Genomic DNA, 18232 nt, shown 5'->3' with positions numbered 1-18232 from the left:
TCGGCCGCATCATTGTGGTGTGCTGCGTCCTGCACAACATAGCCCAGCAGAGGGGTGATGTGCCATAGGCATGGGATGGGGGAGCGGGACGAGGCGCAGATGAGGAGGATGAGGGCAATGGTCAGGACAGAAGGGCTGGACATGGGCGAGAGGCTGCCCACCGTTACCGGCTGGGCCAGCGGGCACGGGACAGGCTGATAGCCCCCAGTTCACTAACTAGGGGGGCGTGATTATCACCGAGTATGGGCACAGACCGCACCCCACGGCACCAGCCGACCTCCCTCACCCCCCCACCCACCCACTGCCGCACCCGCACCCTCCGCCACCCACCCACCAACCACCCCACCCCACCCGCATGCACACTATCCCTCCATTGCACATCCACCTGTGGCACAACGGGCCGGGCTCACACGGTAGCCGGTGGAAGCATGTCTATTGCAGGCCATGGAGGATGATGGCGACCTGCTCTGCGTTGAGCTTCTGGCTCTACATCGTTGGACAATGTCTGACCCATGGCCACGGTACACCCGGACCATCCCTGCATGCGGTCGTGACACTGCAGCGCACGGTCCCGTCCTCTGCCCAGGGGGATGGCGAGGGCGACCCAGGGGGAGGGGGGGGCACACTCACCTGGGGCCGACGTAATACCACCCCTCACACACACACTGGCGCTCACCTCATACCACACCCCCGCACGCTTCGGACAGAGCACAAAGTATGTGTGAAAGTGATTTTAATGACAAACAGTCCATGCACGTGTCCTAGCCCCTATAACTAGTCTGTGCCCGTGCCAACTTACTCAGTTTTCTAATTGTTTGGCCTTACGGGCCCTTTGACTACGTCTAGGTGGTTCCCCAGATGGTACAGCAGAACTGGAGGTGGACTCCTGTGATTCCTGCCCTGTGACTTCGGATCCCTTTGGCGACCATTTCCTGGGACGCCATGGCCGAGATGGGGGAGGGGCGGGGGGGGGGGGGGGGGGGTGGGGGGGGGGGGGGGGGGGGCTAGGGGGGGAGGAGCAGGGGGGGGGTTTGGGGTTTAAAAAAAGGAGGTTGAGTGGATGGAGGGAGGGTGGGGAGCAGGGGTGTTGGTTATTTATTTGTTATAAGCTTTCCTGTTTGTTCTCATTATCGTTTTGGTTGTGTTTGATATGTATATCTAAATGCCTTAATAAAAACATTTTAAAAAAGTATATTTACCAATCTTTCTAATCTTACTAAACTCTACTTTGATTCAGTACTTCTGATTGTCATCAACACTTGATTGCATCTTTTCGGTCAGCTCAGCAAGACTCGTGGAAACTGTTAATTTGGGATACAACGTTAAATTGACCAAAAGATACCAGAAGCTCTAAATTTCTATCACGTCCAAATTCTTATATGTTTTCCACCTCCTCCACTAAGACCTCCAACAGATTGGAAAACCTGGTATATACTCTGATCTATTATCTCTTTTTAAAAAAATAATTTTTATTCAAATTTTCACAATAACAGAAAATACTAAGAACAGAAAGAACAAACCCCCCCCCCCCCCCATTTATACAAAAAAGAAGAAATAAATTTACGCCCGTCATTAGCAAAGAACATATATACACGTCCCTTCAGCTCAAAACAATGAGGCCTCCCCCCCCCTCCACCGGGTTGCTGCTGCTGCTGGCCTTTTTCTACCGTTCTGCCAGGAAATCTAGGAATGGTTGCCACCTCCTGAAGAAACCCTGCACCGATCCCCTTAGGGCAGATTTCACCCTCTCCAATTTAATAAACCCCGCCATATCATTGACCCAGGCCTCCCCTCACATCCTTCCACTGAAGAAGAATCCTCCGCCGAGCTACTAGGGACGCAAAGGCCAGAATGTCGGCCTCTTTCGCCTCCTGCACTCCCGGCTCCTCTGCAACCCCAAATATTGCGAGCCCCCAGCCCGGTTTGACCCTGGATCTGACCACCCTCGACACTGTCCTTGCTACGCCTTTCCAAAATTCCCCCAGTGCTGGGCATGCCCAGAACATATGGGTATGGTTTGCTGGGCTCCCTGAGCACCTAATACACCTGTCCTCGCTCCCAAAAAACGGGCTCATCCTTGTCCCGGTCATGTGAGCCCTATGCAGCACCTTAAACTGTATGAGGCTAAGCCTCGCACAAGAAGAGGAGTTCATCCTTCCTAGGGCGTCCGCCCACGTCCCCTCCTCAATCTCCTCACCCAGCTCCTCCTCCCATTTACCCTTCAGTTCCTCCACCGAGGCCACGTCTACCTCCTGCATCACTTGGTACGTTGCCGAGATCCTCCCCTCTTCAACCCACACCCCCGAGAGCACCCTGTCCTGGACCCCACGCGGCGGCAGCAGAGGGAACTCCGCCACCTGCCGCCTGACAAACGCCCTTACCTGCATGTACCTAAAGGTGTTCCCCGGGGGGAGCCCAAACTTCCCCTCCAGCTCACCCAGTCTCACAAACTTCCCGTCTACAAACAGGTCCCTCAACCTCCTAACACCTGCCCTGTGCCAACTCAGGAATCCGCCATCAATTCTCCCCGGGACAAACAGGTGGTTCCCCCGTATCGGGGACCCCATCGAGGCCCCCACCTCCCCCCTGTGCCGTCTCCATTGCCCCCAAATTTTGAGGGTAGCCGCCACCACCAGGCTCGTGGTATACCTTGTTGGAGGGAGCGGCAGCGGCGCCGTAACCAGCGCCTCCAGGTTCGTGTCCACATCTCCATCCTCTTCCATGCTGCCCCCTCCCCATCCATTACCCTCTTACACACCATCGCTGCGTCGGGCAGCACCAGCCCCCCCCCCCCCCCCCCCCTATCCCTACCCCGCTCCAAGAACACCCTTCTCACCCTTTGGGTCCCGTGCGCCCACATAAACCCCGTAATGCTCCTGTTAACCCGCCTGAAAAAGGCCTTCGGAATAAGGATGGGGAGACACTGGAACAGGAACAGAAATCTCGGGAGCACCGTCATTTTGACTGATTGCACCCTACCCGCCAGAGACAGCGGCAACATGTCCCATCTCTTGAACTCCTCCTCCATTTGCTCCACAAGCCTTGTGAGGTTAAGCTCCTGGCCACCTGGACCCCCAAATACCTGAAGCTCCTCTCCGCCCTTTTTAGTGGGAGCCTACCAATCCCCCCCTCCTGGTCCCCCGGGTGTACAACGAACAGCTCGCTCTTCCCCAAGTTGAGCTTGTACTCTGAGAAATCCCCAAATTCCCTTAGAGTCCTCATCACCTCCGGCATTCCCCCCACTGGGTCCGCCACATATAAGAATAAGTCATCCGCATAAAGCGACACTCGGTGTTCCTCCCCACCCCGCACCAGCCCCCTCCAGTTCCTCGACTCCCTCAGCGCCATGGCCAGGAGTTCAATTACCAGCGCAAAAAGCAGGGGGGACAAGGGACACCCCTGCCTCGTCCCTTGGTATAACCGAAAATACTCCGACCTCCTCCTATTCGTGGCCACACTCACCATCGGGGCCTCATATAACAGCCTCAACCACCTGACAAACCCCTCCCCAAACCTTAACCTTTCCAGCACCTCCCACAAGTACCCCCACTCAACCCAATCGAAGGCATTCTCCGCGTCCAACGCCACCACTATCTCCGCCTCCCCTTCTACCGCCGGTATCATTATAACATTCAAGAGCCTCCGTATGTTAGTGTTCAGCTGCATCCCCTTCACGAACCCCGTTTGATCCTCATGGATAACCTGCGGTACACAGTCCTCTATCCTCGTGGCTAAAATCTTCGCCAACAGCTTGGCGTCTACATTTAAGAGTGAGATCGGCCTGTATGACCCACACTGCAGGGGATCCTTGTCCCGCTTAAGGATCAAGGAAATCAGCGCCCGAGACATCGTCGGAGGCAGAGTCCCCCCTTCCCTTGCCTCGTTGAAGGTCCTAACCAACAGGGGGCCCAACAGGTCTGCATACATCTTATAAAATTCGACCGGGAACCCATCCGGCCCCGGCGCCTTCCCAGACTGCCTGCTCCCTATCCCTTTGACCAGCTCCTCCAGCTCAACCGGCGCCCCCAGTCCCTCCACCTGTCCCTCCTCCACCCTCGGGAATCTCAGCCGGTCGAAAAAGCGCCCCATCCCCCCCCTCCTCTGCTGGTGGTTCGGACCAATACAGTTCCTCATAAAAGTCCCTGAAGACCCCATTAATGTCTACCCCCCTTCGCACCACATTTCCTCCCCTATCCTTAACTCCGCCAATCTCCCTGGCCGCATCTCACTTGCGGAGCTGGTGCGCCAGCATCCTGCTCGCCTTCTCCCCATATTCATACACCGCTCCCTGTGCCTTCCTCCACTGAGCTTCAGCCTTTCTGGTGGTCAACAAGTCGAACTCAGCCTGGAGACTACGTCGCTCCCTCAGCAATCCCTCCTCCGGAGCCTCCATGTATCTCCTGTCTACCCTCACCATCTCCCCCACCAGTCTCTCCCTCTCTCTCTGCTCTCTCCTCCCCCTGTGGGCTCGAATGGAGATCAACTCCCCCCTAACCATCGCCTTCAGCACCTCCCAGACCGTCCCCACTCGGATCTCCCTGTTGTCATTCGCCTCCAGGTATCTCTCGATACATCCTCTAACCCGCCCGCCCACCTCCTCGTCCGCCAGCAGCCCCACCTCCAAGCGCCCAAGCGGGCGCTGGTCTCTCTCCTCCCCCAGCTCAAGGTCCACCCAGTGCGGGGCATGGTCAGAAATGGCTATCGCCGAGTACTCAGCATCCTCCACCCTCGCAATCAGCGCCCTACTCATAATGAAAAAATCAATCCGGGAATAGGTCTTATGCACATGGGAGAAGTATGAAAATTCCCTGGCCCTCGGCCTCGTAAACCTTCATGGATCCACCCCTCCCATCTGGTCCATAAACCCCCTCAGCACCTTAGCCGCCGCAGGCCTCCTACCCGTCCTGGAACTGGATCGATCCAGTGGCGGATCCAGCACCGTGTTGAAATCCCCCCCCCCCCCCCCCATTATCAGGTCCCCCGCCTCCAAAACTGGAATCCGGCCCAACATACGCCGCATGAAACCCGCATCGTCCCAATTCGGGGCGTATACATTGACCAGCACCACCCGCTCCTCTTGTAGCTTGCTGCTTACCATCACATACCTCCCGCCGCTGTCTGCCGCCACATTCGCCACCTCAAACGACACCCTCTTCCCCACCAGGATCGCCACCCCCCGGTTTTTTGCATCCAGCCCCGAATGAAACACTTGGCTCACCCATGTCTTCCTCAATCTAACCTGATGCGCCACCTTCAGGTGCGTATCCTGAAGCATGGCCACATCCGCCTTCAGCCCCTTCAGGTGCGCAAACACGCGGGCCCGTTTGACCGGCCCATTCAGTCCCCTCACATTCCAGGTTATCAGTCGGATCAGAGGGCTACCTGCCCCCCTCCCCCGTCGACTAGCCATTACCCTTCCTCAGTCCGCCACGTGCCCGCGTCCCCCGCCAGCCCATTCCCCACGGCGGCAGACCCCCATTCCGACCCCCTCTACATGCTCCAGCTCCTTCTTGGCCATTCCAGCAGCAACCTGGTACCCCCCCCCCCCTTCCGCCCCCCCCCCCCCACAAGCCTCTCTTCCCCCCCCCCGCCCCAAGCTAGGGCCCCCCTAGCTGCATAGCCCCTTCCATTATACTTCCGTAAGTCAGCCGACTCCTGCTGAGCCCGACTGCTCCCGCCACCCCAATACCCCTCCCCAGTTCAACACAACCATCGCCCCCTCCCCCCAGTCTCTGATCTATTATCATCTGCTGATCTTTGTTGCTAGCAACTTTCTAACTCATGTCAATACCTCCAGTAGTCACAATGCAACTCCCCTTTAAGAGGCTTTCAGTGGTGCTGGCAACTAGGACACTGGTCCCCCTGCTGATGTGTATCATCAGCGAACAGTGTATGCAGTGTTGGCTGAATGCAAAAGTCATAATATTGAGCAATGTGTTTCAGAGGTGGGGTAATTTTGTCTTGCGATCCTCCGTCTGTGTTCAGGATCTTTTCAATTTCGACATTCCATAATGTTTAAGATATAGGGATAGTATTAGGTAATGAGAAAATCATATGAGAATTTTAAAAAAAATTTGAAGTACCCAATTCTTTTTTCTCCAATTAAGGGGCAATTAGTGTGGCCAATCCACCTACCCAGCACATCTTTAGGTTGTGGGGGTGAGACCCACACAGACATGGGGAGAATGTGCAAACACCACATATGAGAAAATCACACATGCTTTACGGAAGGATGAGTTCTACAATAACTTTATTTTCAGTGTAATAACCGAATGACATTTGTCTACAGTAAAATGCTGCGGCTCTTTCAGATTTCACCAGATAAAAACATCATCACTTTGCAGTAAGAGCTGTAATAAAAGGCTGAAGCTCCCTCTGTTTATATTTTAGAACGGAAAGACATCATGAAACGTGTACCTGGAACTGTTGGGTTCACTGTATCACCAACACCCATTGAAAGTTCCAAGCCTGCTGACCTGTCTACTGAAAACTTTCTTGTATTTGATGATATCTTGTGTAAGCCTCTGCCTCAGTCACAGATTCCACTTGTGATTTTATCTTATGCAAATACCATTGGTAAGATACTCTCATTATCTTCTACTGTTAATGGGACGTGAAAATGTATCTCAAAGTATCTATAAATATAATAGCAGAACTTTTATATATCCATTATTATATTGCAGTTGTGCCTATTTTAGTCAAATGTCCGAAGATGAACAAGACAATATGGGTATTTTAATCATAAGCATGAACCAACAGGGGAACTCTGAATATACATAGAACATAGAACATACAGTGCAGAAGGAGGCCATCCTGCCCATCGAGTCTGTACCGACCCACTTAAGCCCTCACTTCCACCCTATCCCCGTAACCCAATAACCCCTCCTAACCTTTTTGGTCACTAAGGGCAATTTATCATGGCCAATCCACCTAACTTGAACATCTTTGGACTGTGGGAGGAAACCGGAGCACCTGTAGGAAACCCACGCAGACATAGAACATAGAACAGTACAGCACAGAACAGGCCCTTCGGCCCTCGATGTTGTGCCGAGCCATGATCACCCTACTCAAACCCACGTATCCACCCTATACCCGTAACCCAACAACCCCCCCCCACCCCCCGAACCTTACTTCTTAGGACACTACGGGCAATTTATCATGGCCAATCCACCTAACCCGCACATCTTTGGACTGTGGGAGGAAACCAGAGCACCTCCCGGAGGAAACCCACGCACACACGGGGAGAACGTGCAGACTCCGCACAGAGAGTGACCCAGTGGGGAATCGAAGCTGGGACCCTGGCGTTGTGAAGCCACAGTGCTATCCACTTGTGCTACCGTGCTGCCCATACACGCAAACATTTCAGTAAATAGTTTATTTAACTGTAAAAATATTGTGTACCCCATTCAGTTTTAATAATGTTATTTTCAAGGAATATACAATGTTAGTGCATTGCTGGACATACATTTATGTGGGTTTAGGTGCTGTGGTCATTGTTGCAAAACGATCACAAAGTCTACACACGAACAGATATACAAGTATCCAAAATGCCCCTTCTAGTTATTTGTTTCTTAAAAAGTAACAACTACTTGCATGGAACAATGGGAACATACATGCATTGCATAATGTGGTTTTGCGCTGAGTGACCATATGTTCTGTGTATAGTCTGTAATTAGTTTGTTGACCTAATTTGGGCAGAAATAATAAAGGTGTTGTAATTGATTGATTTGCTTCTGAGTAACAGAATAGAAAATGAGTCAGGGTTCCCTTTCCAGAATACTCTCCAGTGACTTTCACTGTAAAGTGCAGATGAGGATAGGTTGAGGCTTTGTTATGATACCCATGGAGCCAACCAGACTGTTAACAATCAGGACCTGGACTCCTGAAAGGTTGATGACATGTGTACAACCACACACTAGGATGAATCTCAGCTTTCAGTAGAAACAGACAAAGAAAACAGGGAGCATGTCCTGCTTGATCCTGGTGTAGAATTATATTTGAATACACCATCTCCATTACGATAATTATGAAAACTATGGGAAGAAAAGTAATCTTGGAAAGAGAATTAAAGGCTATTCTGAATATTCGTTTATATCATTTTCTGAAAATATATCAGCTGAAACAGTAGTGAAACATTTGATTTGATTTATTATTGTCACATGGATTAGCATACAGTGAGAAATATTGTTTCTTGCATGCTCAATGTACGCATACGTACATAGGGAAAGAATGAGAGAGTGCAGAATGTAATTTACAGTCATAACTAAATAAGAACATAAGAATTAGGAGCAGGAGTAGGCCATCTGGCCCTTCGAGCCTGCTCTGCCATTCAATGAGAGCATGGCTGATCTTTTGTGGACTCAGCTTCACTCCCCCCCCCCCGAACACCATAACCCTTTATTCCCTTATTGCATAGAGAAATACTGGGGAATCAATCTGACCACAGTAGATTCTAAACAAAATTCAGCATTGCAAGTTTAAAATCAACTGTTATGGAACATATAAGAGCTATTTGATAATGTTTCTCTTATTTTCGTTTAACTAGAGCTACTTCAAATGAATGGGCAGAAGAGTTTGTGTGCACAGGCCCTCCATGAACAAGGAAATGTTTACTTCTATGCAGGAAACAGGAGGTATTTTTGAATCTTAGTTGGACATTTGAATACGATATTATCCTGATAAATAATGTTATAAATAACTTGGAGAGACTTCACTTCGTTTAATTTTGCCTGCAAAGCATAGGGCATAAGTGTAAGTTACATTGCAAGTCCAACTAATTCCCGTAAATTAGTTGTTAGTACAATTCTTAGCACAATTAGCATTGTTCAGCAAGTGCTGCCCAGTTGCAGAATCACATCTAATATTGGACCTTATGTTCTGAGTTTTGCAAGTATGGTCAGGTTTAAGACATGGCAGGAGATCCCAGACCCGTGTCATGCTCCTCGTGTGCGATGTGGGAGCTCAGGGACACGTCCACTGTCCCTGGCTCTTTCACGTGCAAGAAGTGTGTTCAGTTGCAACTCCTGTTAGACCGCTTGACGGCTCTGGAGCTGCGGGTGGACTCACTTTGGAGCATCCGCGATGCTGAGGAGGTCGTGGATAGCACGTTTAGCGAGTTGGTCATACCGCAGGTGAAAATTAATGAGGGAGATAGAAAATGGGTGACCAAAAGAAAGAGCAAGAGTAGGACGGCAGTGCAGGTGTCACCTGCGGTCATCTCCCTGCAAAACAAATATACCGCTTTGGATACTGTTGAGGGAGATGGCTCACCAGGGGAAGGCAGCAGAAGCCAGGTTCATGGCACCGTGGCTGGCTCTGCTGCACAGCAGGGCAGGAAGAAAAATGGCAGGGCTATAGTGATAGGGGACTCGATCGTAAGGGGAATAGACAGGCGGTTCTGTGGACGCAATCGAGACTCCAGGATGGTATGTTGCCTCCCTGGTGCAAGGGTCAAGGATGTCTCGGAGCGGCTGCAGGACATTCTGGGAGGGGGGGGGGGGGGGGGAGGGGTGAACAGCCAGCTGTCGTGGTGCACATAGGCACCGATATAGGTAAAAAACGGGATGAGGTCCTACAAGCAAAATTCAGGGAGTTAGGAGTTAAACTAAAAAGTAGGACCTCAAAGGTAGTAATCTCAGGATTGCTACCAGTGCCACAAGCTAGTCAGAGTAGGAATGTCAGGATAGATAGGATGAATGCGTGGCTCGAGAGATGGTGCAAGAGGGAGGGATTCAAATTCCTGGGGCATTGGGACCGGTTCTGGGTGAGGTGGGACCAGTACAAACCGGACAGTCTGCACCTGGGCAGGACTGGAACCGATGTCCTAGGGGGGGTGTTTTCTAGAGTTGTTGGGGAGGGTTTAAACTAATGTGGCAGGGGGATGGGAACCGATGCAGGAAGTTGGAAGGTAGTAAAACAGGGACAGAAGCAAAAGGAAGTAAGGGGAAAAGTGCAAGGCAGAGAAGACATAGTCAAAAATCAAAAAGGGCGACAGTACAAGGTACAGTGACTGAGGGGAGCTCAGTGAATAGGCACAGTAATACTAAAAGGAATAAAACTGGAGATGTTAAGATTCAAAACAGAGGTAAAAAAACCAACATAAGTGTACTTTACCTTAATGCTCGTAGTATTCGGAATAAAGTAAATGAGTTGATGGCACAAATCATCGTAAATGATTATGATTTAGTGGCCTTTACTGAAACATGGTTAAAGGATGGTCACGACTGGGAGTTAAATATCCGAGGGTATCAAACTATTCGGAAGGACAGAATGGATGGTAAGGGAGGTGGTGTTGCTCTGTTATTTAAGGATGACATCCGGGCAATAGTAAGGGATGACATTGGTGCTATGGAGGATAAGGTTGAATCCATTTGGGTGGAAATCAGGAATAGTAAGGCGAAAAAGTCACTGATAGGAGTAGTCTATCGGCCACCAAATAGTAACGTTATGGTGGGGCAGGCAATAAACAAAGGGCAGCACGGTAGCATGGTGGTTAGCGTAAATGCTTCACAGCTCCAGGGTCCCAGGTTCAGTTCCCGGCTGGGTCACTGTCTGTGCGGAGTCTGCACGTCCTCCCCGTGTGTGCGTGGGTTTCCTCCGGGTGCTCCGGTTTCCTCCCACAGTCCAAAGATGTGCGGGTTAGGTGGATTGGCCATGCTAAATTGCCCGTAGTGTCCTAAAAAGTAAGGTTAAGGGGGGGTTGTTTGGGTTACGGGTATAGGGTGGATACGTGGGTTTGAGTAGGGTGATTGCTCGGCACAACATCGAGGGCCGAAGGGCCTGTTCTGTGCTGTACTGTTCTATGTTCTAAATAACTGATGCATATAGAAATGGTACAGCAGTTATCATGGGGGATTTTAATCTACATGTCGATTGGTTTAACCAGGTCGGTCAAGGCAACCTTGAGGAGGAGTTTATAGAATGTATCCGCGATAGTTTCCTAGAACAGTATGTAATGGAACCTACGAGGGAACAAGCGGTCCTAGATCTTGTCCTGTGTAATGAGACAGGATTGATTCATGATCTCATAGTTAGGGATCCTCTCGGAAGGAGCGATCACAATATGGTGGAATTTAAAATACAGATGGAGGGTGAGAAAGTAAAATCAAATACTAGTGTTTTGTGTTTAAACAAAGGAGATTACAATGGGATGAGAGAAGAACTAGCTAAGGTAGACTGGGAGCAAAGACTTTATGGTGGAACAGTTGAGGAACAGTGGAGAACCTTCCAAGCGATTTTTCACAGTGCTCAGCAAAGGTTTATACCAACAAACAGGAAGGACGGTAGAAAGAGGGAAAATCGACCGTGGATATCTAAGGAAATAAGGGAGAGTATCAAATTGAAGGAAAAAGCATATAAAGTGGCAAAGATTTCTAGGAAATTAGAGGACTGGGAAATCTTTAGGGGGCAACAGAAAGCTACTAAAAAAACTATAAAGAAGAGTAAGATAGAGTATGAGAGTAAACTTGCTCAGAATATAAAAACAGACAGTAAAAGTTTTTACAAATATATAAAACAAAAAAGTGTGGCTAAGATAAATATTGGTCCTTTAGAGGATGAGAAGGGAGTTTTAATAATGGGAAATGAGGAAATGGCTGAGGAACTGAACAGGTTTTTTGGGTCGGTCTTCACAGTGGAAGACACAAATAACATGCCAGCGACTGATAGAAATGAGGCTATGACAGGTGAGGACCTTGAGAGGATTGTTATCACTAAGGAGGTAGTGATGGGCAAGCTAATGGGACTAAAGGTAGACAAGTCTCCTGGTCCTGATGGAATGCATCCCAGAGTGCTAAAAGAGATGGCAAGGGAAATTGCAGATGCACTAGTGATAATTTACCGAAATTCCTAGACTCTGGGGTGGTCCCGGTGGATTGGAAATTAGCAAAAGTGACACCACTGTTTAAAAAAGGAGGTAGGCAGAAAGCAGGGAATTATAGGCCAGTGAGCTTAACTTCGGTAGTATGGAAGATGCTGGAATCTATCATCAAGGAAGAAATAGCGAGGCATCTGGATAGAAATTGTCCCATTGGACAGATGCAGCATGGGTTCATAAAGGGCAGGTCATGCCTAACTAATTTAGTGGAATTTTTTGAGGACATTACCAGTGCAGTAGATAACGGGGAGCCAATGGATGTGGTATATCTGGATTTCCAGAAAGCCTTTGACAAGGTGCCACACAAAAGGTTGCTGCATAAGATAAAGATGCATGGCATTAAGGGTAAAGTAGTAGCATGGATACAGGATTGGTTAATTAATAGAAAGCAAAGAGTGGGGATTAATGGGTGTTTCTCTGGTTGGCAATCAGTAGCTAGTGGTGTCCCTCAGGGATCCGTGTTGGGCCCACAATTGTTCACAATTTACATAGATGATTTGGAGTTGGGGACCAAGGGCAATGTGTCCAAGTTTGCAGATGACACTAAGATGAGTGGTAAAGCGAAAAGTGCAGAGGATACTGGAAGTCTGCAGAGGGATTTGGATAGGTTAAGTGAATGGGCTAGGGTCTGGCAGATGGAATACAATGTTGACAAATGTGCGGTTATCCATTTTGGTAGGAATAACAGCAAACGGGATTATTATTTAAGTGATAAAATATTAAAACATGCTGCTGTGCAGAGAGACCTGGGTGTGCTCGTGCATGGGTCGCAAAAAGTTGGTTTACAGGTGCAACAGGTGGTTAAGAAGGCAAATGGAATTTTGTCCTTCATCGCTAGAGGGATGGAGTTTAAGACTAGGGAGGTTATGTTGCAATTGTATAAGGTGTTAGTGAGGCCACACCTGGAGTATTGTGTTCAGTTTTGGTCTCCTTACTTGAGAAAGGACGTACTGGCACTGGAGGGTGTGCAGAGGAGATTCATTAGGTTAATCCCAGAGCTGAAGGGGTTGGATTATGAGGAGAGGTTGAGTAGACTGGGACTGTACTCGTTGGAATTTAGAAGGATGAGGGGGGATCTTATAGAAACATTTAAAATTATGAAGGGAATAGATAGGATAGATGTGGGCAGGTTGTTTCCACTGGCGGGTGAAAGCAGAACTAGGGGACATAGCCTCAAAATAAGGGGAAGTAGATTTAGGACTGAGTTTAGGGGGAACTTCTTCACCCAAAGGGTTGTGAATCTATGGAATTCCTTGCCCAGTGAAGTAGTTGAGGCTCCTTCATTACATGTTTTTAAGGTAAAGATAGATAGTTTTTTGAAGAATAAAGGGATTAAGGGTTATGGTGTTTGGGCCGGAAAGTGGAGCTGAGTCCACAAAAGATCAGCCATGATCTCATTGAATGGCGGAGCAGGCTCGAGGGGCCAGATGGCCTACTCTTGCTCCTAGTTCTTATGTTCTTATGTATCCTGCCAATTTCAAACAGCTAAATGGATGTGCATCAAGTATCCTATTTCAGCATCAAACCCGCACATGAGCAAATGGCTCAGAGCCTATTTGCGAGATTGCTGTTAAGGCCAATCTTGTGCCTATCTAGCAGGATAATGGCTACCCTGGTCAGGCCATTGCCCACTGTGTATTGTGCATACTCATGACCTGAACCTGCCCGGTCTATCTCAAATTATCCTGGAAGAGTAAAGTGTCTCTGAAATCTGAGCAAAAGGTGAAGTGAGCAGTTTCATGCTGCTGCTGTGAAGCAGCAACACAAGTAGTATTTTCCATTGACAGGATGCTGCCGCCAAGTGAAAAGTATTTTCTGTCCACCACACAAGTGAATAATGTGGTATCTGAGTTTCAGTGCCAGTACAATGCCAGGTACGTAGGTTCCATGTGACAACAACTGGCAGATTATATCAAACAGCACATCCCTGTAGCTTTTGCAACAGGCAGTGCACTGATGATATTCAACCAACTCATGCTTGCGAAACTCAGAACGTTAGGTGTGATTTTGTGATTGGACGACACTTGATCCTCAGTAACTGGGACATGCTCTGCAACGCCTCAGCCATTCCCATCTGAGAGCAGGACATGTCCCACAGAAATTCATCAAGGTCAGACTGGTACTGGGTAGCATCCCCCAGCGAGGCAGACATTCTGCCGAGACCCTCAGCCATAGCAGTCACCGTCTGCACGACGTCTTGGACACGTTCACTAATGGTGCCGATATCATGCACCAGGCTATTCACTCCGGTTGCCACCCTAGCAGTGTTGGTGCCATGCATTGCCGGCGGCATCTCCTGCGCCCATAAATTCTGGGACTCTTCCAATCGGCCATGAATCTGCTGGAGTGTCACTGACATCACCCTCTGAATGTCCTGACCACTCCCTATAGTCTCCATCATTTCCAGGAATACCTCTTCCATAGGCTCAGCATCAGGCTGGGACCCAGCTGACCTCCAACTGCTGTCTCACCTGGGGGTTCTTGCAGCTGTGTGGTGCTCATCAAATTGTGCCCCAGAAGCCTGACCACCAACATTTCCCACTGAGGTGCATGTATCTGTGCTGGTGGAGGGTGGGATGACAGCTGTGATGCCTTGCTCGCGTCTTCCTCGGAGCTCACAGTGGACTCATGGGAGGCTGGAGAGCCTGCCGCCCGGGATGGGCCGGTGCTGTCAGCTGGAGGACCTGCAGGAGAATGGACATGTGGTCAGTGGGAGGGATGGATCAGTCAGTATGGCAACAACAACTCACGTTTGACAGGTCCTCCAGGTGGAACCCGGTGCTTCCTCACCAATGTGGTATCCGCCACCCTCAACATGGGTGACCGATCTGTCTTTGGCCACCACAGTCACCTCCAGGTTCCTCTAAGCAGGTGAGGATTCTTAAGTCCGGCACTCCACCGTCGGTGTGAGCTTTCTCCAGCGTTTGTGGGAGATCTTTCCCTGAGGAGACTCAGAGAGGCATCTTCAGCCACACGCGTGGGTCACGGTGAAGGGAGAGGGGGGGGGGGGGGTGAAGGGATGGTTGGGGGGTTGAAGGGAGGGGTTTGGGTGGGAGGCCCATGGGGAGTTGGGTGTGATGGATGCTTGCTCGGGTACGGAAAGGTCTCGAGGAGGGGGGAGCGCAGGTGTCGACTCACTCATGCTGCTCGGTTTGGTCATTAGCCTTTTGTCGGCACCAAGAGCGTCGACATGATGGTGCGGGAATCGGGGAGCCGCCAGGGCTGGCAGAGCCAGGGGCAGCAGGGGCTCAAACCAGCTGTCCCTCCATCTCAAGGCAGAGTGTGGTGACCTCTGTTGAATCATAAACACCCTTGTGTACAGCCAGTAGGAATGCATCGCCACATGCGAACACTCAGCAGACAGGCAGGGGTTAGATTATGGCATAGATTGAGGGAGAGCCCAGCTCCCTGTGGGTTATCATCACCCCCCCTGCCCTTGACAGTCACCCGCTGACAGTGCTGACACACCTGGGAGGGTGGGAACTGGGGGTGGTGGGTGGATAAGGATGGGACAATGGACCAGGCCACGCCCTAGGTGAATCGGGCTGGTATGAGGGCCTCGCTAGGGCCTTAGCAGATATCCTTTATCCCTCAAGAGCCAGCCACCCATCTTGGGGTGCTCCTCCAAGAGGCAGGGATGACCGACTACCTTAGGATGTAGCTTTCTTGGATGCTCCCCGGGAGGCAGGCACACATGTGCATTATCTTCATCTGGTGGTCGCACATGAGCTGTATGTTGAAGGAGTGGCACCCCTTTCGGTTGAGGTGCGTTGCATCTACTACACCCTGGACCTGGAGCATCCTGGCGATGGCAGAGAAGCCTGCTGCCCGGGCATCTTGCTGCGCTTGATCCATGTCAAACACTATGTTTGTCTTCCGCCAGGGCATACAGAGCATTCGTGCCCTGGAATGATCCCGAGGCACAAAGTTTCAGGACTGCGGTGACCTTGACGATCTTGACCCAGAAGATATGGCACAGGTGCAGCACAATCTCTTGTTGAGGCAGGGCCTGCTGCGGCACGAGCTGTCCGTCATTTGTTCAAAGGCCCACCGGCACCTGTACATCCTGGGCCATTTCCCTCTGGGTCCCTCCCTAGCCTAATGGGCAGCTGGACCCTCAGGATGTGGGGCGGGGTCCGGCACATGGGCCATTGCCTCGAGCATCTGCAGACGCTGCTGCTGCCACCTTCTCCAGTATTTGGACGCATCGCCAGGGTAACCTCTGCATGCAATATCCCTGCCATAACGTTTCAATATCTATAAGGTATGGGGAGAGGGTGTTAGACTGACAAACAGTGGTGCCCCCCACCCTAGGACACTCCATTCACTCATTGACCTCCCCCTCGCCCCTACCTGGAACGCCCTGCCCACGCACACCCCGCCACAGGGGGGCCCCCTCACTGGCCCACAGGCCCTGTACCCTGAACACCCGCTCACAACTTCAACTGGACCGGATGCTGGTCCCCTCCCCGTGGCACTGACACATCCCCTGGCTGTGGACATGTCCACCGGAGCTGTGTCCCATCCCTTGGGTGTTTGGATGTTAGCTGCTGCATCCGTGGTGTTCCCTCCTGCACATTGTCCAGGCATCAAGGTCTGATTCGGATGCTAGGCAATGAGTCCCACATGCTACATGACGTGCCCACCCATGGGAATCCACATGGCATCTGTGAAGTGTTCACTTAACCATGATTGCCAATTCCCTATTAGCAATAGCCTTCAGCTGCACAGCCAAGGCCTTCAGCAGTCAGTGGGAATTATGGGTGGTCGGTAGGGCATATGGGCAGGGACAAGGGTTGCACCAGGAACGGGCACACACAATCCAGTGGTCCTGCAAGCGGTTGCCCCCTGGTTGTCCTCCCCGGCGCCCCCACGCTCCCATGGTGGCCCATCCCCAGCCGAGTGTCCCCCATTCCCCGCCGAGCACAGGGGCAGGACGCCCAGCGTCCCCGGGCTCTCTGTCTCCGAGCAAGGGTGACTACTCACCTCCTCAGTTCCCCACAGAAGCCCTTTCACCAGGTCAAGTTTTTTAAAAGGAGTACTAATTGGCGCCAGTGTGAGCACTTGCTGGGGAGGCCGCTGAATGACGGGAGGCCATTGGATAATGAGTGGCTCTTGTTAATAATTGGTTTCTCGCCTTGCTACGGCGAGATCTTGATTTCTCCTACAGGAGCGGGCTGGTTGCATCGCGAACCGTTTGTCGCCTGGCGTGGATCCTGTTTTTGGCCCCTTCCACTATTCACCGGCCTTGTTTCGCTTGAGTGAGAGCGTAATGAGGGTGGCAGATCGCGCCCATAGTGGTTTCCAAACAATTGTTGTTGACGTTGATGCTGTCATCCTTCAACCACCAATGAAGCCGAGTTTCTGAATAGCAAAGAGACCAACAGCTCCCAGATAAAGTGAATTGGCTATATAAGGACATTGCTCAAGCAGAGTCGCCAACACCACTAATCTACAGAAAAACTTTTTTTTAAATATAAATTTAGATTATCCAATTATTTTTTCCAATTAAGGGGCAATTTACCGTGGCCAATCCACCTACTCTGCACATTTTTGGGTTGTGGGGGCGAAACCCACACAGACACGGGGAGAATGTGCAAACTCCACACGGACAGTGACCCAGAGCCGGGATCGAACCTGGGACCTCAGCGCCGTGAGGCAGCAATGCTAACCACTAGGCCACCGTGCTGCCCAATCTACCGAAAAAAATGACCACCTTGTCAACTCCTGCTAAATGTTAGAGGGTTGTGAACCCGAATGTTAATGCCAATTTAAGTTTGCTTTATTTTACAGAGCAGCTTTTCGATGTTGGTGCCATGCAATTGATGCAATATTTAATACGACTGACTTTATAAATAACTGGAAAAACTCTGAAAGCAGCAACATTTCATTGGAACATTCTAAAGATTACAGTGAATTCTTGCTGGATCAAGCCGGTATTTGGGGTTGTTTACTGGCTGGAGTTTTATCTGCGAAAATAGCTCAGTAAGTACCAACACCCATCACGTTATACATTGCCCTACAGTCAATAACAAACTAAAAGTTGCATCTTGTTGGCATAAAAGGCACGGTTTTCAAATTGGCACACCAAATTGCGATAATCATGAGCACATCCCAGGATTTTGTTGAGGGAAAATAATGCGGGCATGCTGACATCTACACTAAGCTCGACCTTAATTTCACAGATATATTTCATGAGATGCTCTTCCATTCTGATGTTTACTGCCAATGAAATGTCAACATTTTACAACTTTTTTGATTCCGATAAATTTTGTGTGACTTTTTAAAAAATATATTTTTATTAAAGTATTTGCAAATTTTTATAACAAAAACAATAACATTAACATGGTAAAATAA

The 18232-nt window shown here is 50.1% G+C and overlaps 1 protein-coding gene across 2 annotated transcripts in view; it reads left to right on the top strand.

The window, feature by feature from the left end:
- The window catches only part of cfap54 (cilia and flagella associated protein 54), a 763542-nt gene that overhangs the window by 443243 nt on the left and 302067 nt on the right, over nt 1-18232 (top strand). For both annotated transcript variants that reach the window (XM_038810895.1, XM_038810894.1), the window contains 3 exons: nt 6391-6576; nt 8546-8633; nt 17669-17860. In XM_038810895.1, the coding sequence (XP_038666823.1) occupies nt 6391-6576; nt 8546-8633; nt 17669-17860 (466 nt within the window). The remainder of the gene's footprint in view (nt 1-6390; nt 6577-8545; nt 8634-17668; nt 17861-18232) is intronic.

This window comes from Scyliorhinus canicula, chromosome 11, assembly GCF_902713615.1.
Source record: "Scyliorhinus canicula chromosome 11, sScyCan1.1, whole genome shotgun sequence".
NCBI classification, from domain to species: Eukaryota; Metazoa; Chordata; class Chondrichthyes; order Carcharhiniformes; family Scyliorhinidae; genus Scyliorhinus; species Scyliorhinus canicula.
The sequence above is the reverse complement of the archived record's forward strand: the minus strand, read 5'-3'. Positions and strand labels throughout refer to the sequence as shown.